Source organism: Drosophila novamexicana, unplaced genomic scaffold (genome assembly GCF_003285875.2).
Source record: "Drosophila novamexicana strain 15010-1031.04,08,12 unplaced genomic scaffold, DnovRS2.1 tig00001340-arrow-arrow-pilon, whole genome shotgun sequence".
NCBI classification, from domain to species: domain Eukaryota; kingdom Metazoa; phylum Arthropoda; class Insecta; order Diptera; family Drosophilidae; genus Drosophila; species Drosophila novamexicana.
This window is the reverse complement of record NW_020824850.1, coordinates 761,089-782,220: the sequence shown is the minus strand read 5'-3', so window position 1 is coordinate 782,220 and position 21,132 is coordinate 761,089. Positions and strand designations below refer to the sequence as shown.

Here is a 21,132-nt window from a genome sequence, read left to right as displayed (position 1 = left end):
GTGGAACTGTAAACTCACGTAATCTATCTGTGTGTGTGTGTGTGTGTATTTGTACTTGTGTGTGTCTTGATTGCAAACAACTTAATAATGATACCCTATAAGACGGTAGCCATAAGGCTGGCTATAAGGTTGACGTGGGCGATTTTTCTAAAACTCACCCATTTTCCGATTGTCAAAGTGGATTTCACAAAATCTGTGTGAATCCTGTTACATGAAATTCGATTATTTCTTTTAAAAAACCTGCCAGAATTTGGGCTAAAAAAATACAAATAAAGTGTATATTCACATTTTTTGTCTAGAATTTTTCCGAATGAAAAAATTGTATACAAAATTTGGCTCAAAAATAAACATATTAATTGTATATTAACTAGTTCCACGTAGATATTTTCCGAATGTAAAGGTTTATAAAAGATTTAGTCAAAAAAAAAAATATAAAAAATTGTTCGCTTCAAATTATCTGAATGAAAATGTTAATAAAAGATTCGTCAATTTTGAGAATTTAATTTTCATTTACTACAACTACAAATAGCTATTTCAAGTTTGGTTCATGTTTATACCCTGTGATTTGTAGGGAAGACTGTTAAGACTATTTAAGATAAGCTTTTTTATAATTGAGACAAGCTGAGATAAGTGTGCCTAGTATATGATATAAATCAAACTAATTTCTTAAAGCTGCAGCTTGCTCAGCTTATTTTCTAGGGTATAAGATACCTATTTTTTGTTGTGTTCTGCTTCTGCTTGGCTAATCTCAAAGATCTTAGTCATTAGCAGTGAGTAGCTGGCACTCTGGCAATTAGGGCAGCCCAGAAAAAGTTTCAGTCATTGATAAGCTTCGATTAGGAATCATTGAAAAAAACAGAAAAAAACAAAACAAAATAGAGTGAGAAGAAATAAACAATCATTAGCTGGCAGTTTGGCTGCCTTTAAAGTTGAGTTGCCTCGTTTTGGCCGTGTTGCTGTTTTGCAATTTGTTTACCAAGTATTTTAGCTTTAAATGATGAATGAGCGCTTTTGGCGAAATTGTTGGCTACCTGGAGACAGCTGTGCGTGTGTGTACATGTTTGATACATATATGTTTGTTATGATTATGGATCGATTTGTTACCTGCGCATTTTGCATTTAATTTGCTAATTAAATTGTTGCCTCGCAGGGCGTGTTGCCCGGGCTAGAGAAGTCAATAGCCCGATAGAGATATGCTGCTGTCCTGGAAGGTCCGGTCTGGTCCTGTCCTGCCCGGGTCAGGTCCTTGTCTGTCTGTGCCACTCCTCGAGCTTTGCATGTCATTGGCTCGTAATCAACTCGAAACGACATCCGTTTCGAGTTGTTGCCACTTCTGTTTCAGTTTTCCTCTTTTTATTCTGTTCTGTTCTTCTGTTCTGTTCTGTACTGTGTCCTAGAACATTTCCGTCTACGACACTTGCCAATGAGTCAGTTGGCCAAGCTGGCTAGTTTCCTGACCGCCTGCTCCCCCAACCACATTCTCTTGGGTCTAATTTGTTTAACAAATGCTTTTGCTGTGCTCAGCGTGCGTTTTCATTTAACCAAATCCCTTTCACTGCCGTCCCTGCCTGCCCCTCCCTCTTGCTGCGGCTCATTAATTAGCATTTTTGCTCAATGTTCGAATTTCGATTTATTGTTGTTGTTCGGTTTTTGTGTAAACACAGCCCGAATTTCCGGACTGGCACAAAGTGTTTTTCATTTTTCACGAATCTACTCTGTGCAAAAACAAAAAATAGGCATATTAGCTAAAATTAACGCATATAAGTTAAGAGTTAAAAAGATAACTCTCTAGTGTTTACTAATTCTACAATTCTTCTTTGACTCACATTCGTAAACGTTGCACGAAACGCTTTTAATAGCAGCTCATCTAATCTTCTGCAATTTCCTTTCAATTCTTTTTTGGTACGTCAATTCTTAAACGTTTTACAAATGCATTTAATAGTATTCATTTGGAATATGGTAGGGTTTATCATTTGTTGAGCTTTTACATACTTCTTTTCAATTCTGCTTTATACTATATTCGTAAACGTTGCACTTAAGATATCAATCTTAGAACCTTAGCTGCCAGCTGCAAAAAGAAACTCTAAACATATTATATCACATTCCGCGCATCTCTTTATAGGGTATACATTAGTCGACTATCGAATTTAAGCTTGTTCATTTAATGTGTGTTCTCTCGCTCTGCCCATTTCTCGGCTCTCGTTTCGTTTTGCCTCAATTAAAAACTGTGCTGCCCACATGCTTTTTTTTTGCGTTCATATTTTCGAGATACATTTTTAAGACGCCATAAAAGTCGAAAAATGACAATGTCAATGTCTCAACAGCTTGTGCAGCGCCCCGCCAATCGCTCCCTCGCCTTGTGCTACTGACCTCCAGCCGGGGGCCATCGTCGAGCCCGAAACATACAGACGAGTTCCGGAGCTGGAATTCTTGAATATGTATGGTGGGCGCATCGCTCGCCTGGCCATCAATTATAATTCTCGCATCGATGTTCACTTTTATGGTGGCGTATACTTGATGCGAAAGTCTCGCGAAATCATTTTCATTTTCATTTTTTTATCTTTTGTCGTATTTTTTAATTGTGCACAATTGTTGCTAAATTTGTCGCGCTGCAGCTTCCGGTATTCTCGCTCTCCGGTTTGTTGAGTTTCTTTTGTCAAAACGCCTCCCATTTCCATTCCGATTCCCGTCTCGATAGCGATTTCAAATTTCGATTCATCTCGTCGCTTCGCATTGAATTAAAATGTTCTATTGAATTTTCGCTGCTTTTGTCGTAGCTATCAATGCAGCTGTCTCATCCGACTCATACGACCCGGTTCCATGTCGTGCCAGGCGCGTCTTGTCGACTTTTGGATTATAATCTTTATCAATTGGTTTGGGAGGTTGTGTGACAGTTATGTGTGCAAGTGTCGCTCTGCTGCTGGTGTCAGTTTTCTCGGCATGTGCTCGTCATTCCACAAGTGAAATGAGCCCAGCCAACGATTTGGGACTGAGCTAGTGTCTCTATGTGTGTGTGTGTAAGTGACTGTGCATCAAGTGCCCTCTTTTTTGAGCTATAAATAATGATCTAAGCTTCAAGAATAATACAAGACTTCTATCTATTGAAATGCAGGGCAAGCTTGTCGGATTAAATCATCAAGTCGAGCTGTTAGAGTTAAATTTGTACCTTAAGTAAGCTTGAATATGCATAAGGCAATCATTTTTAGAGTTTTAAGCACTATTAAAGCTCGGAATATACGTTTTTTTGTCATTCAAGCTTTAATGAGCTTTCAAAACCAGTTTCTCTGAGTTTTTAACTTCAAACTTTATAGCAAAGTTTTTATTTATTTACAAGCATTGTTAAAGCTCGAAACAGAAGCTTTTTTGTCATTTCTAGCTTATTTCTGGTACATTTAAAAACAGTTTGATTAAGTTTATAGCGTTAAACGTTAGACAATGCTCTTAAAACCAATTAAACTAACTGACTTGCGCTTTTAAAACAAGTTCCTTTTTCAGTCAATCAATTGGGCTTTCAGCATACAGAGCTTTCAGCTCTCCGAGCTGACAGAGCTTTTTAGAGCTTTCATGCATTTCAAAAGCTGTTCGTTTGCCTTAATCATCAATCAATCAATGACACGTGTTGTACATTTAAGCTAATGTCATTCAACCATATCAAATAAATGCAACGTTCTCTTTTTAAGTTAACTGCATTTTCTTCGTACATTCCTCCCGTTTTTTTTCCGGCTTGAGTACAGGCTCTATTAATAGACAAGCCTTAGTCACCTGTCCAATTATGCATAAGAAAAGCGTTTTTAAATATAGGAAATTTCTGATGAATTTCTGAAATGAACTTGAGAACACAAAATTTTAATTGCCTTTTGCCCCATGTCAGTGAATCTTTTTGTGATATTATAAATTACGTATTGAATCATGGGCGAAATAAAAAAAAGTATAACAATAACAAAAACAAACTCAGCACAATCAGTTTAATAAATTTAAAATTATAAACAAGCGAAATTGAACGCACAAAAGAAAAATATTAACAACAAAATAAACGAGTGAAATCATCGAAGAGCGAAGAGAAGAGAGAATCTGCAGCAATAAGTGATAAACAATAATAAAAAGAATCAAATAGAAAATGCTTTATTAGCCAAGAAGAAGAAGAAGCAGCAGAAGCAGCAAATAAAGAAGCCGTAGAACATGTGATAAAGTCGTGTGTAAATCAAAGTTTTGTCGTCACAATCAACAATTAATAAATAAATAAAAGTTTCAAGGGGCCATACAAACGCACAAATACATACATATATGTATATACAAACAAACAAACATACGCACAACCTGCATCTTGGCCCGTTAAACGCGTGAACGTGAACTGTGTGATAAGGCCGCAAGCGATAAAAACGGTAAAAAAAAAACAAAACAAATACACGAGAGCCGGCGCCAGGACTAGCTTCCTCTCCCTCGCTCTCTCTCTCTGCGTCTCGCCCTCAACTCGAATTCACATAACTGCCGTTAATTGATGCACCAAGCTGATGAAATCTTAAAAATAACTTTAATAAGCAAACTAACAGTAAAACAAAAACAACAAAAACAACAACAACAATAAGCAGCAGCAGAACGTTGGGCAGCTTAAAAGCGACCTCAAAGCCACGCTGATGATGGGCTACATCATGGGTTGTGCTTGTTTCAAAGGTATGTAAATGTGTGTGCGTGCGTGTGTGTGTGTGTATGAAACGCGCATCGTTAGCCATTGCTTCGCTCACGCCGCACTCTCTCTCTTTACCCCCCCACCCCCTCGCGCTCTCTATCATTTGTCATTGCTCGTTTATGTTATGGCGTCGCGTTTCCTTCCGCTCATTAGGCCGCCTCAGCTTTGCAACAGTTCAGCAGCGGCTACGCTGCAGCGCTGCGACTGCGGCTGCTTCCTTCATTTTGCCTTCTACGCATTTTCGCATTCTTCGCTTGCAAAACGTCATTAACGACGTCACAAAGCAGCGTGCATGCGCACGTGCTGACAAGCCGCGCTCGCTCTCTCTCTCTCTCGCTCCCACGCTCTCTCTCTCTCTCTCTCTCTTTATGGCAAACTATCGCACTGTTAGTTAACAGTTTTATGGCAGCGCAGCTTCGTGACGGCGGGCAGCGCCGCCTTTTTTATTGCCCTGTAAAATCTGTGTGTGCAAAATGCATGAGATTTGCCTTGCCTTTATTTCTTCTTTTTATATGTTTGTGTGTGTGTGTGTGTGCGCGTGCTGCGTGTGTGTCTTCGTCATTTCTTGTCGCGTTAAAGGATTTTTGAGTGCATGTGTGCGTGTGTATGTGTATTTGTGGGCAGCTTGTGTATTGCTCGACAGCCTTTTGAGTGCAAAGTGATTTTTTGTTGTCTTTTGCACTTTTCTAGCGATTTGTTATGTGAGCTTAATAAGCTGCCAAGATATGGCGGCCCTTTACAGCTATGCATAAGCTTTCACACTCAAATTCCTGTTATTTATCGTGCATTTAAAAGGTTTTTGGCCTTAACACGATTTTAGTGCACATATAAACTAATTGCTATTGAAATTATTTAAGGTTTTTGAGAGAATCTTTTATTGAATATTAAAAAAAAAAACAAAAAACTTTTAACATATCGTTTAGGTTTATTATAGTTGTTTTTTTTTATGTTCTTGAGTTAATTTAGGTTGGTTTCTAGCAGGTTTTCTAAATGGTATAATTTATATAAATTATATAGAAAATAATGAGGTTTTATTAATTTTAAAGGATTTCAAATATAATCTGTAGGTTTCTCAGAACATGTTCTTTGAAAAACATTTTCTATTGGTCTTGGATTTTTATAAAGTTTTTCTTACAAATCCTGGATATTCGCTTGTTTTCTTCTACTATTTTGTTTTTGGATTAAGTTTTAAAATGTCTTCGATTCGTAACCTTACATTTTCTTACTTTTTTTATTTTCTTCTATTAAATAACATTTGCGATTTAAGTTAAAATAAGAATAAGAAATGAGAATGTCGGTAGCATTTGCACGTTAACTTTTTACAGTCAGAATTTCTCGCTATGGTTCTCGCAATGTGCCACAAAATGTGGCACACTTGAAAGCCAGCCACACTGCAGTTGTGGCACGCATGACGCAGCCCTTAACCTTTCACATTTGCGTATTTGCCCGCTGTCTACCCCTCGCTATGCCCCAACCCGCGCTCTCGCTATCCATTCGCAGTTAGTTTGATTCAATTGCAATTTGCAGCATCCGCCTTGTGCCTATCGCAACTGCAGCAGGAAGCTTTGACATGGAGAGTCTAGGTGGGTGGCATGCGGGTTGCGGGGCGGGGAATGAGGGTTAAGTGTTGCAGTGTGGTGGAGAGCAGTTGGAGTAGCTGACAAGCTTGCCTAAGTGCTGTGCCCATTAAAGTATGCAATCATTTTGCGGTTAACAGGATCGCAGTCCTTAGCCCTCTCTCTCTCCCTCATTCTATCTTTTCCTTTGCTTTTGCATTGGTCCTTAACTAATGCCTTTGCCCTGGAGCTGCCAACTCGCCTTAAGGCTTTCGCTTTGGCCATGACAAGATTAACGATGCACAGTTGCCTCAGGCGACATCCTGTGTGTGTGTGTGTGTGTGTGTGTGTGTGTCTCGGGGTGTGTGTGTGTGTTCTAATTTTACAGCGCTGCCAACTCGACCCGATTGCGTCTTCTCTTCGTTTTAATCTTTCGCACGTTTTTTTTTTCTCTGCGGTTTTCATTCATAAACAAATTAGTGCCAATTTTTGCTGCCCACAATTAAATAGCGAATGCATATGAAAATAAAAGCCACAGCCACCAAACAACGTCAGACACCACACGGTGCCGCCCTTCCCCTCCCTGCTAACGTTCACCCTTTCCAGTCCCTCTCTGTTGCCTCCTAAGCAGCAACCGCCTGTGGGAGCATCGCATAAATAAATAAATAAACAAGCGTTTAATTGAACCGGAAATTATTTTTGTGTGGGCGTCGATTGGATTTCTATAAGTGTGTGTGTTTGAGTGTTCGTGTGTGTATTTCTTATTGGAATTTATGGTACACTTGCCGCATTGTTGTTGTTGCTGTTCGCTTTGCGTTTTGGCTCTTTAACTCTGCTGCACTCGGCTGCTGCTGAAGGAGTGCGGTGTCCAGGGCTTGGTTGGGCTAAGGGACAGGGGGTGGGGTGGTTATATAATGCGCTAGTTGGCAAACTATATTTTTGCTTTCACTCTTAAATGGGGTATATACAAAAATCTAACTTGTATGCAGAAACTATGATGCGATAAATTTGCCGAAAAAAATAAGTTGGCAGGACGCAAATACAGTTATCGATAGATCTACGAAATATATCGATTAAGTGTTAATATGATTATTTGTACTCATAGTTTTCTCTTATTATAATTTCCTAAGGAAATCTCTAGCTTTTAAAGCCTAAGATAGGTTTCCAAATCTAGCAATGTTATCGATGTCCATTAGGTTTATCGATAACTAACAATCGATAGCTGTGCTATCAATGTTATCGATGTCCAAAGAGCTTATCGACAACTGACAATCGATAGCTGTGGTATCAGTGTTATCGATATGCATAAAATCGATCGATTTGCCTCAAACTTGTCCAATCACATTCCTGTTTTTACTTGTCTTTCGTCATATAAATCGTTTAATTCGGTTTTTTGCAATGCCAAATGTGATGTATGTATGTGTATACTGGCATGCAATTATTTAATTCCCAAAGAATATCACTTTAGTTTTATTGTTCAGATAGCTTATCGAGCAGCTGCGTCAAGCGAAATGTGCTTTAACGATGCCATAAAAAAAGCTGCTATTGAAGAACTTATTTGATTTGCCATGCAAAGTAGATAAATAGAAAATGTAGTATTAGAATCAATAATAGAGCATTTAAAGTGCGGCTTGGCTATTATGAAATTCCTTAGCTTCTCTCGCTTTTCTATTAATATGCAACGCCGCGTTGGCAAGTTTCTCTCTCTAACTGTGCGCTAAATTGCCGCTGAAGCTCGTTATATTGCATGTCTGCGAGTCGCTGAAGATGTAGAAGTAGCTGTAGCTGTATCTGTATCTGTGTGTGTGTGTGTGTATCTGTGTGTATTTGCATATGTGCTTGTTATGCCTGCTCTTGGCTGAGTTCTGTTTGAGTTTGTTCGGTTCGCATGTGCCGTTTGACTTGTTACACACAAACAAACTTTTCAACTTAATGTAGTCATTGCCTTAAACGGCCCGCCCACTTGTTGAATTAAATATAATTTAACCGAACACGCAATCTTACGAATTACTTTGGCAGACACACATTCCAGCTGACAATCACAATACAAAACTTGTAAGTGTCTGCATTAATATTCAAGCGCCATAAATCTTCACAAAAACTGATTGTTGTGCTTATTGAAGGCAACCGAATGTGGGATCGATTGATGTTACGCTTCAATTGCAAACAATTTTTGCCGAAAATTTAAGCTTGATATATAAATATCTAAGCATAGATTTGTTCTTGACTTGAAATATTCCTCTACAAGATTTATAATTCCTTAGTCTATTCCCAAAATGAATTAGTTTCAATGTTAGATAAATTATTGATCACGAATTGTCCTCTAGTTTGATAGTGAATAGAAAATTTATAAATTATGTTAAGTTGAAATCTATAAAATGATGGATATATATGCTAATCTAGAAGCTACATGACAAATAAGGGGACTCAAGCTCCTATAAACCTGAGGGATATGCTCAATAAATAAGATTTCGATATGGATATGTAAAGATTGCTTGGAAACGGGGCAAGTTATCGATTATCGTGTCTTATAATCTGGTACCGCGGGTAATCGGGAGTCCATGGGGATTATTCCGTCCCGGTGTTTGATTGCGGCCCTTCGGGTAGTTTCGTGTCGGTTGTGGAAGATCGGAAGAGCTTTGAGATAGGCCTTCTGCCAAAGCAAGGCAGAAGACTCAAACAAACAGTCGTGTTTCTTCAGAATTCAAGTTCCAAGACGCCATTGATTGACTCTTAAATTAACTGTGAGACCCCATCGACTTAAATATCCTTTTTGCCCTTTTGCAATGGGTTCAGGGTATGAAACGGGCGACAATTCTGTCTTGCAAAAGTGTTGAAAGAATTGTTTAATTTTTTTGATTACTTAGATCTTTTTCTGCTTAGGATTCGGATCCAGATTTTAAATTATAAAATGCTAGTTTTTTCTGTTATAATTTGAAAGTGATTTAGGTTGTTGTTCTGTGCTCTGACACGGCAAAATAATTGTATTATTCTCACTTATCGTGTCACGCGATAATTACAATAATTTACGTGTTTATCCTGAGGTTAATTATTTCTCCTTTTTTATTGCATTGTGGGCTGTCGTGTGTCTATGTTCTGTTCATCTGATAAACTCGACAGCCTTTTGATATCGTGTGACACTCGCTACACGAATTTACCTGCCGCTTCATGGTTTTAGTTCTATTTAGATATCGCAGCTGGTCGCTTGTGGAGCACGGAAAAATGTCTCGCCTGGGCAGAGCTTTGCGTGTCACACTTGTCGAGTACTTCAAGAAGACGAGCCTCAACGGCTTCGGCTTGCTGTACTTTATCAGAAGACGTCGCTATCAGCGCTTCTTCTGGTTTCTGTTTATTGCCGTGGGCATGCTCTCGGCCAGTTTTGTGGTCTTTTCAACGTTGCTGCAGTTTCTGGCTCGGTCCACGGTTACCTCTTTATCCGACCAGAGCTCAGCTGCAGAGGATATGCCGTTTCCTGCGCTGACCCTTTGCAGTGCAAATAAACTGAGTCGCCAGCGACTGCACGAGCTGGCCCAGCAGCTGGCCAGCTCCAGCGGCAATTCCACGGACTATTGGCTCCAGTGGCTGCCACTGCTCGCCGGCTACTTCTTTCCCAGCGCTGTGGAGGCTGCAAGTGCCGCTAGACTGCAGGCTGCATTGGATGATGCTCAGGAGGGGGTGTGGCATGTGCGGCAGCAGCTGTTGCATTTGTCGCCCAGCTGCGAATCGCTGCTGCTTAGCTGCCACTTGGACGCAGTTGCTCTCAATTGTTCCCAGCTTTTTCGTCTAATGCCCACCTTCGAGGGCTGCTGCTGTATCCTGCAGCAGCCTGGCAAGATTAAGGGCGCAGCACTCACGCTTCGGCTGAATGCCTCCCGTGCGGATGACTTTCATATGCCGAGAACTCGACTCAATGCGGGGTTTAGCTTGCATTTGCCTGGCTGGTTGGGCCGACTGAGCCTTCAGCCTGGCGAGTCGTCAGCCCTGCAGCTGCGCGCGATTCGTTTGCAAGCTGATCCGCGGCTACGCGGTTTTCCTTTGGCCGAACGCGGCTGCCACTTTGCCGAGGAGGCCGAGCATCTGGACCAGTGTCTGCCACTTTGTCGCCTACGCAGCGCCATAGCTGCCTGCAACTGTGCGCCATTTGCCTACGACTTATCCTCGCCGGCGCTTGGTGAGCTCAACGTGAGCCACTGTAATTTGGCGCACACAGCTTGCCTGCAGGGTTTAGAGAGTAAGTGGGGAAGCGTTTCTAACAAAAATTGCACTTACACTGCTAAGACTTATAGACCTATTCTTAACTGAGTTCTGTTTTACTTTGTTTTTGATGGTAGAACTGTAATACTTTAATAGGTACATCATTCGATTTTATTATGACCATTGGGACACTCCCAAGGGAAGTTTATAGTGCCACATGCTTCTCCCTCAAGCAGATAAGCTGGGCAAGATCTATGTAAACAGATTAAACATGGTCTTGTCGCCTGTCCAATTGATACACATGGTTAGGGACTGAGGTAATTGTAGCTTTTCATGTACCAAAGCCTTTAACAGGTACCAAAGTTTCATGAACCAAAGATAAGTAAAGTCTATACAAATTCAATATATATGTGGGCAAGATTGTCTGTATATAAGAGGAAATTAAAGGACATTTATGTTGTAGCATGTACCAAAGAATTTGCCATGTACCAACGGGAACATCGTGTACCTAAACTAGATTAGTATGTATCTTATGATAATTAACATCTACCAATCTCCAAATCTAAATTATTTTATATATGTTTTTTGAACTGGAAGATAATATTCATAATTGAAATTCGGCATGTACCTTTCCATATATAACATGTACCAAGCCAAAAGACTGTGCCAATATCTATATCTATGTAAATGCTTAACAAGGCTGTTAGAAAGTTTCAAATTAAGCTGAACATTCAATTTAGAGTCTTAGAGCTGAGGAACAGTAGAGTTAGGCTTGAATTTCTATCAGTTGCTTTAATTTTTGGTGCACTTAACAAAGCGAGGGATCCTTTTTTGTTTGGCACTTAAAGAACTTAAAGATTTGAGTTTGCATTGGTTTTGCTTCCCAACAGCGAGCTGGTCACCATGGAGCTGTGTGGAGTGCCTGCCCGCTTGCAATGACTGGCGCTATGAGCTGAGCAAGAGTTTGTCGGGCTACATGTCGCCCCTGGAGAGTAAAGTGAGCATACGCTATGGTGGACAGCGTGTGCCGCTCTATCGCCAGGATGGGCTCTACAATTGGTACGAGCTGTTGTGTGAGTTGATGATGAGCGGCAACTGGAATTTGCATCTTAATTGAATTCTTGAATTTATGATTGCGTTTTGCCTTCCGTCTGACAGCCAACGTTGGCGGCGTGCTCAGCGTTTGCATTGGCTGCTCGTTTATTAGCGGCTTCGAGTTTGTCTACTTTATGCTGTTTCGACTGTGGCACAACTGGCGGCAATTAGGACTGTGATGGAAATGGAGACGTGTCCATTTGCGAGCAGATATATGCATATAATAAATATCACGCATACGCCATGTGTGACAGCAAATGAAATTAGTTTTGATTTATTTTGGCCTGGGCGAAACGCCTCAGTCGTCAACAGCCCGAGGCGCTCACATACACACACACAGCACGCACTCGCACACAAGGATGTCTCCGTGTACATTTATCTTTCAGCCAGCCACGCCCACTTGTCAACAAATAAAATCAACAACTGGGCGAAGGCTACTTGAAGCGTAATAAAAATAAAAGACCAAGTGCTATTGATGGCCTGTTGCAAAAAGAGATATGTCCATATGTATACAGTTTCTATATATACACACATATATATATATATATGTATATGGGTATATATATTGCGTAATGTTGATCAGCTCGAAGGTTAAGTCGTCTAGTGCAAACACTTTAAAGCCGCTCTGAAGGTCATCTCATGACCAATATAAGTATGTATGTACATATGTATCATATATATGGGAATGTACATATGTCATTTGAAGCATATGAATCGATAGCTCCTTTTGCTGTTCTCAGGTGGCTCATGACCTATGAATAGTTGATTTTTATGAGCCGTTACTGCAGTTTTTATTGCCCCGTCCACGTTGGGGATTACAGTTGCAATTAAAAAAGTCGCGTCGTGAAAATGCGCTTAGTAGGCTAATATCAATATTGCACTATGGCAATAAAAACGGTTAAACTATTTAAACACTAAAAATAAATTAACAAATTTAATTCGCAAAATAAAACAATAAAAGGAAGTCAAAGTTTTCAAAACAAAATTGGGTACATAAGAATGTGTTAAAATATAACATATAAAATGTTAGCTTTAACATTGGAAGATAAAAACGGAAGAAAGAAACTTAACTTGGCAATTCTCAAACTTCAATCTGACAATTTTAAGCTCTTAACATCTGGCATTCAACTTATTTGTCGCCAGATTTGTTTGGGAATCAAAATGACATAATCAAAAAATGCTTGGATATATTAACAGCTACAACGCGTTTTTTTTTTACACACCAAAATTTAATACCTTATCAATTATCACCTGCGGAAGCAACAGCTTAATTGCACATTTTCTTTAAAGTTTAATGCAATTTAAATACCTGTGAATGTCTAACTGCAATGCAGCTTGACCTGCAGTTAATTTATTGATTTACTTACATGTGTGTCAGACAAACTTCTTAATAATTAAACGACTAATTGTATTTTATTTGTTTTCTCATTGCAGGTGAGTTTTCTCATGGGTTTGCACGTGCATAAAAATACGTTTTTCTCTGTGTGGGTAAGTTTAACGTTTCTGTTATTTGAATGCCTAACAGCAGCTGTTAACGCGCTGTTAGCTAACAGCAGTGACAGCTAGAGAGCTTTAGCCACAGGGTGCACTGGGCCAATGAAAGCACTCGAAAGCTTTTGCCAAAGCTTTCGTTTGTGCACCACATTCAAGTTGTCTTTCAAATTATCAAGCAAAGATGCGTTAAATCAATTTAATATCAAATCTGTACGCATAATCAAGCACTGGGTATGTGTCATATATATCATATATGTCATTTGGATCATTTATAATGTACGCCACACATCATTGCAAATCATTGTGCAGAAGAATTGCAAGCTAAGCAGTGCTCAACTTTAATGGGCAAATGTGTGCCACGCCCACCACCACAAAGCGGCACCATAAAACACTCAGCTTAGCTGGCAGAGATTTTTAACAATGCCAACATCTCCATTAATTTTAAAAACCGCCAACTTATCAGGCCGCGTCATGGTCCTAAGTGATTTCTGCTCCTTGATTTAGCGCCAATTCTTAGGCGCATATGCGAGGGTTGCTTGATGCAGTTTGGATATGTCTCTATATCTAGCTTTGATGTCTTCCCCAAGCTTCCTTTTTGCTGTTCCTTTATGATCAATTTGTAGCTAGAACCTGAACTTTAAATCTCCCCTTTCGCAGATCTTAGTACGAGACCAATTCTTTGAATATTTTTAAAAATTTGATTTGTTTTTGCACATTCGACTTAAAGCTAAAACTCAAATATTCCATTTAAGTTTCTTTCCATGCATTTAATTCCATTCCATTAAATTAAGCCAAGAGAGTTTAATTTTAATTGATGAGCAGCCCTCGTATTTTGGGTTCTGCACATATATTTATATAGGTTTATATATAGGTACATAAAGACGCATTCCCATTTGTGGCCAACAGGCAAGGACATGTGGCTGGCGTCTTTTTGTATGCCTGCATATGCCCTTCACCTTGCCACACACGCGCGCACACACACACACACACACACATAGTTGAGCCAAGTCTGTGGCATGCCTTGAACAGAATTTTTGGCTAACTGTTCCTTAATCAAAGCCATTCCACTTTATGAACCAGCAACTAAAATTATGACCACATTTAAAAGGCTGGCTGCTCTGGCTGCCCTGGCTGCTTGTTAATTCGCAACAGCGATCCTGGCGCTGGCTCAAGGATAACAGCAAAACGTGCACAGGATGCGTTGTACATAGATACAGCTGCCTGCCCCTAACTCTCAATTTGGCCCCCCCCTCTCTCAGTCTATCTCTCTCAGTATCCTTCGCTCTTGCTTTTTTCTGGCATCATTTGCATAATTCGAATATGGGCTTCAGTCGACGCCAGTTCCTGTGTGGCCACATCGAGCCGTATAGATTCCACATGCCACAATCCACATGCCACATGCGATTTGCGATTTACATAAATAAAATTGTAGTGTCCTTTATTTTTGTATCTTCTCTTGTGCCTGCTGTTGTCGTTGCCTGTCAACCTAAATTACGGCCATTTGATTTCGGCAATTACAGCGCATTTTTGTGCAACAATTTTTTGTGTCCTTTGTCCACAGTCACATTCTGCTTGCCCCACCAGCCTGCATGTATCTCGCAGTTAGTTTGATTTATGGCTGTCTTGTCGTTTTTTCTCTCAATGTACACGAGAATTTCAATTTCAGTTTCAAGCTGCCATTTACGAGCTAATTATGTGCTTGGCCTTGACAAACTGACAATTGCCTGCACTGGCTGATGATTTATAAATATCGCAAAAAGTATCTGCGCGCCACACACACACACAAACACTCTGTAGCATGTATAGGATGTATCTTTCGGCTGTGCCAGTTGTCGCATTTGTTTATTGTTTATGCCAGCCACTTGAGGCACAACTTTTCTATTCTCTCCTCTTTTCTTCCTTCTGGCAGGTAGAGTCCTTCGCTTGACTCAGCATTTAAAGCGTCGCTCGTTTGAAGTTCACCGCAGGATTCTCTTGCAGCATTTCGCCTGGCTTCGGCTTTGTGGCTTTCAGCCATTTGCATTGCACAACTATAAATGATAAACATTTGTTTGCGTTAGCTCTGCCAAAACCAAAACCAAGACCAAGCTAAAGCTAAAGCCAAAGCCAAATGTCCGAACATCGCAACGTACACGTGCCCCCGCAGCTGTGGCAAGCAGAACAGCTCATAAAAATGAATTACTTACAGCGTCTCGCATTTTAAGTTGGCGGGGCCGAGTCTGGAGGGTGTTGGGGGCTTTTGGGGGCAGGGTTTGGTTCGCTGGTTATGCAAAAGGAAGTGTGTCCAGACCAGATTTCAAGGTTCGCTAATTTGTTTATGGCGTGCTTTTTTTATTTTAGCTTTTTTGGCTAACTGTTCATGCAACTGAATACTTAATTTATAGACTGTGTTTCACGGTTAAGCACCAATTCCTTTTTGGCCATAATAAAAAGGCAACTGAATTAAACGATTTAGCACTTATATAAATTTGTGTTAATGCGCATTCCAGCTAATTCACATTCAAGTTAAAACAGTTTTCAAATGCTTGCCATTTGTTTTACTTTTACTTCAAGTTTTGGTCTTTAATTTTCCTGCTTATGATTTCTGGTTTTAATTACTTTACGCACTTTATTGAAAATATAGCATACCCTTAATAATCAAAAGTTCTTAAGCCAGAATGTTTCTCAATTAACTTAACATTTCTTCATATAAAGATACGTGCCTCTCTATGTGATTCTCACCAATGTAATGTGTTTGCTGATTGAAATGCATGTATATAAATTATGCATGTGGATTTTCGTGCATAATCCACTTACTGCCAGCTTTGATGTGGCATTAACTCGTAACTTGAAGCTTTAAGTCGTTTGTTTTTCCATTTCAATGGGCTTTTCTATTGTCCATTGTGTAGGACTCGGGACTTATGCAAATATTGCTCAAGTTCTTGTAGTTAATCAAAGTCGACGACGCCCTGCTGTTCGCATTTTCGCTCAACATAATTATCATCATCTGCAGCGGCAGCATCAGCATAATCATCATCATCATCATCCTCATCATCCCCTTCATCGTCGTCATTGTCATCGTCATTATATTCATTGTCAACATTGTGTTTTAAAACGGTTTTATTTATGCAACGACATGTTTCAAGTGAGCTCCTCAAGCTGTTTTTCTAACCGAATTTCGCATGCAAATTTACACGTGGGCGGCTTTCTTTCTTTTTTTTTTTGGTGGGCAGATTTCGGCTGCTGCTGTTGCCGCTTCTGTTGCTTTTTGGGAGGCACTGTGCCTGCATTTAATTATTAAAATTCAATTTAGTCAATTTACCCAGCCTTCAGTTCTTTTTATTGGCCACCTTTTGGACTGGGTCTCATGAATATTGCGAATGGCCGCATGAGAACTACTTAAAATTTCGAATCAAGTTTTTGTTTTTCACTTGGTCAAAACTAGGCTAAGGCTATGCATATTTGTGGGGCTTAGATACAGCAGAAGGCCAAGTGCTTTTTATTGTTTACCTTTAAGCGCCTATTGGCCTGTTTTTTTTTCCTTTTTTTTACTGTTATGGCCGTGCCACGGGCAAGGCCGGGTATACCCGCTATTATCCTATGTAGACATAGGTCAAGATGGCCTCTAGATCAATTTGCCAACTAAATCTGGAAATGTTTTTATTTATCTTCTTATTTAAACTTCTTCCAATACATAACAATCAATCGATCTATGTGGTTTATCTAAATTTCTAACTAACGATCCTTCTATCTATATATTGTGAATATAAACTGGAATATACTTTTTCACTAAAATGCCTTTCAATATCTATATATTTATGGGAAATATAATATTAAACACAATTTAAGTAGCACCTTTTTATTATATTATCCCTAAATATATTCATTAATATATATTTATTAATAGTTGCTACAGGGTATCTGTTAGTAAAGCACCTTCTCCACGTTTGGCACGCCATTTCGACAGTTAGTTTTTGTTGTTGTTATATTTGTGTTGCCGCCTTTTTGGGGCGCAGGTTCAACCTGTTAGCCACATTAAAACCATTTAAGTTATGGCTCAAATATTATCATTGAGATGCTAAATAGTTAGTTGTTGTTGTTGTTGTTGCTGATGTTGCGCTCGCTCTTGCATTAATTTTTTATCACTTGCGTCACTCGCATTTTTAATGACGCCCATCAAAAAACAGGCTGCCCGCAGCAGCAGAGTTAAGAGAGTCGAAAGAGAGCGTGTGAATATGTGTGTGTGTGTGTGGGTGTGCAAAAGCTTTCAGCACGTGCGCGCCGTATGTGTGCATGGCAAAACAAGCAGAGAGCAAGCGTGTGTGACAGAGAGAGAGAGAGAGAGAGATAGAGAGAGCCAGAGTGAGCGAGCGCGCGCTTATATTCAAGTTCAAGTAAAAACATTGAATAGCCCAAGTTCAGCTTCAAGGCGCAGGCTGCACACACACACACACACACACACACACAGACACGCACATGCACATGCACACACACAGGCTGTGAGACAAACACGTGCTGTGGCGCTCTCTCGTACTGCTGCTCTCTCTCGCTCACACTGCTGCAGCCAATCGTCTTGCCTCCTGCTTTTTCTGTGATTATGTAAGCTACTTTTTTTTTATATATATATATATTTGTGGTTTGTTGTTTATGGCATTTTTGTTGGATTTTTTTTTTAGTTTTTGTTGTATTTTGTTGTTGTTTTTGCTATTTGTGCTTTTGTTAGTTGTTGTTGTTGTTGTTGCTTTTGCCGCAACATTTTCAATTGCATTGCTGCCATTTGCTGTCTTGCCTCGTTGTTTTGTATCTTTCTGGTATTTATTTTTCATTTGCCTTGGAATTTTGAGCCCGCGGTCATCCCTTCTGCTAGTGTCCTTGTTGTTGTTGTTGTTGTTGCTGCTGCTGCTGTTGTCTGTGGTCTGTTGCTGTCTATCTGTTGTTATTCGGTGTTGCCTTTGTTTGCCATCGCTTTTGGCTTGTCAATGGCACAATAATAACAACAACAACAGCAACAACTGGAACGGAAGGACGCCATTCTTTCTCCGGCATTTTGGCTGGCTGCCCTCGCACACATATTTTCAGCCAGTCGTTATCCTGTGCGCTGTCGGTAAACTCATAAACTATACTATAAGGCCCAAAAAAAAAAAAACACGGTATTTGTATTTTTATTTGTTTTTATTTGTCACAATTGTTTTTGTTGCTGTTGTGGCAACAAATACATTTGACCCTGAAGGTCCTGCGTCGCGTATCTTGGCAGTTGTTGCGTCCCCAATGAACTTGCTGCTTGAAAATGTGCGGCATTATCTTAATTTTGATTAGCCTGCGGGGCATTTTGTTTTGTTCACTTGACTCCCATTCGACATTCATAAATGTATATGTATTTGAGTTGATTTTTAGAACCAGATATCCCGTAAATTTGGGCTCATTTTGACCTATTTCTTGTGAGTTAGCATAAGTATATGTGGATTATAAAGGAAGTTCTGGAACTGAAAGCGGAAATCAACAAAATTAACATTTTTATTTCGATTTTCGAACAACTAGCTTTAAAGTCAAATAACGAAATATTTTGCATAACAAATAGGGTCAAAGGTACTTCTTGTGTTCAATTACTTGCTCTCTCATAAATTGTTTCTGTTATGACTCAGTTTATTTTGTATATTTCAAGAGGCTATGTGAATATTTAAAGGATAAGAAAAGAAACTAATGTTTTTAAAGAACTAAAGGTATAAATCAAGCTAGGTATAAATCAAGCTAAGAAGACAGTAAAGCTGAGCTCTTATCTCGCAAGCGGTTGTAATTCGCAACGAGTTTAAGCATCAAACGAGACAAGGCAACCCTTAAGTCTGCTAATTCAGAGCGGATAAGTCTCAGACAACCTGCTCTTCTGCTTTGTTTCTTATTGGTAAATAAACCCAAAAATTAACCTTAAGCCCGCAGGCCTAAACTCTAGTCAAAGTCTGCAAATCTCACGTATTATAAAACAAATAGATCACGCTTAAAATCAAATGCATGGAATATGTGATTTTGTTTAAATAGAGATTATTTCCATTTACATATAGTAATCGGGAATAATAGGTATATTTAGTGTTATCCCTTAATTTTGTTGTCCCCCTCCGCGCCAAATATAACTGCTGCTCGAATGTCCTTTGCATGGCCCATTGCCAGGGCCACAAGCGCTTCGGGGCAATGTTATTTTTAGCAGCAACTAAAAGGACGACCTTCGTGCATGGGGCACATCCTTTGGCAGTCGTCCCGTCAGGATGTTCATAATACACAGCGCCTGATTGCAAATGAAAAACGCTTACCACCGCACACACACACATACACACACACCTACAAACTGTAATGAAGTGTTGACAATGCGGCTGCTGGCATTGGAAGCCATGGCACAGGGACACAGGAAGTCGGTTGATATGGCATTGGCAGTGACAGCGCCAAAAAAAAAGAAGAAAGGATGCCAAAAGGAATTTGAACAGGCTCAAGTTATGACTTTGAAGCGCTGCCGTCACATAGTCAAGTTTCTATTTGCTGCACGACGACATTGAAACAAAAGAGCGTGAGGCAGCTAATTTTATATATAAAACAAAAAAAAAGATTGTCTGCTTTCAGGCGTAACTAATGACAACTGCCTTCATGCTAATTTGTTGCCTTGTTCTTAGCCTTTCTCTGATTTACTCAAGAGCTGCTAATTTCAGTTAGTTTTGCAGCCATTGCTGCTGCTGCTTCTTCTTCTTGGCTAATTGCAATAATTAATCAGAGTTGCTTTGCTTTTGTTTTTGTTCTTATGTGTGTCTTTGTGGGGGCGTGTTCAGTGCGTGGCTGGGTTATTTTTAATTAAAATTCCCAACTAGTTTTTTGCATTTGTCTTTTTTTTCGACGCCGAGGCCAAAATATTGCTTGAAAATATGCAACAGGCAACACACAAACCCGCGCATATATTTATACATATAAAGGACGTACATAGTTGGCCATGGCATTGACGTTGGCTGCATTGACGCACATAATCCGCAGTTAAGCCACAGGTTCCAGCCCAGCTCCGCCCACTCTTAAGTTGAGTTTTTGGTTGATTTCAATCGGACTGTATGCATAAACAGGGACAGCTTGAGTGTGTGTGTGTGTGTGTGTGTGGGGGGGGGGGGGGGGTGTGCGTGAGTGTGTGTGCCGGGCCAACAAACAGGCCTAGCATAAACAAAACGCACACATTGAAAAATGAGCGACAAAGCGCGCGCGAGAGAGAAAGAGAGAGTATGAGCAGGAGAAAGAGACAGAGAGAGAGAGAGAGAGAGAGAGAGAGAGAGAGAGAGAGGGAGAGAGAGAAAGAGAGAGAGATAGGGAGAGAGGGCGCTAAAAAGAGCGCCAGTGTTAAATGGAGCGCTGCATAAAAGCTCGCTCAGCCGTGCAATCAGACAAAGAGAAAGACACGCGAGCTTTTGTTACCTACACCTCAAAATACCTACAACTTAAATTCTAAAGGAAATACATTGTTTAATTGATCAGAATAATAACTAAAATGTATATAACAATTAGCTTCATTTAAATTTTTTAGCCATTTTTATAGTACTGATAACTTATAACAGAAAAAATCCTTTGTGTAGGGCATATGAGTTAGGCAGGCACCTCAGTTCAATAAACAATTAAAATTAAATTAAAAATCATGAATGCAACAATTCATTAAATATTAAATTTCGAAATATTTTTGTATTTGACACTCAAAGTCATACAAAACTATTCAAAATAATGTAAACTCGGAGTATTTTTTATTCGAGAGCAAAAGAAGCCGTTTTAACTAACTTTTATCTTAAGCCTAGGAAAATCTTGAATATAGGGTATTTTCATTCTGTCACTAAATAGTCAATCCTGAGTATATATATTCTTGTTCAACACGACAGTCTGTCATGATATAGTCATATTTGTGTGCCTGCCTACTTTCAAACTAGCCTACTTAGCTTTGAACTTATTTTGAGTTTTGAGCCTTGAGTTTTACTCTAAAAACTTTCATAAAGATGGCAATACATTAATATGATATAGTTTTATTTTAAATTCCCTTATAAACTGTTTATTTCATATGAAAACATTCTTCTTAATGGCATAAATAGTCATTAACTATTTACTGCCACTATTAAACATAGT

The 21,132-nt window shown here is 39.6% G+C and overlaps 1 protein-coding gene across 8 annotated transcripts in view; it reads left to right on the top strand.

Moving 5' to 3' along the window:
• Positions 1 to 21,132, top strand: part of LOC115767174 (phosphatase and actin regulator 4) — a 94,161-nt gene that overhangs the window by 34,080 nt on the left and 38,949 nt on the right. Inside the window, exon 1 of one of the 8 annotated variants that reach the window (XM_030711364.1) lies at positions 3,991 to 4,671. The exons of 6 other annotated variants lie outside the window; for them this stretch is intronic. In XM_030711364.1, coding sequence (XP_030567224.1) covers positions 4,635 to 4,671 — 37 coding nt within the window. In that variant the 5' untranslated portion in view covers positions 3,991 to 4,634. Of the gene's footprint in view, positions 1 to 3,990; positions 4,672 to 21,132 lie in introns of those variants that run through there. One more of the 8 variants, XM_030711365.1, reaches the window with a different exon arrangement.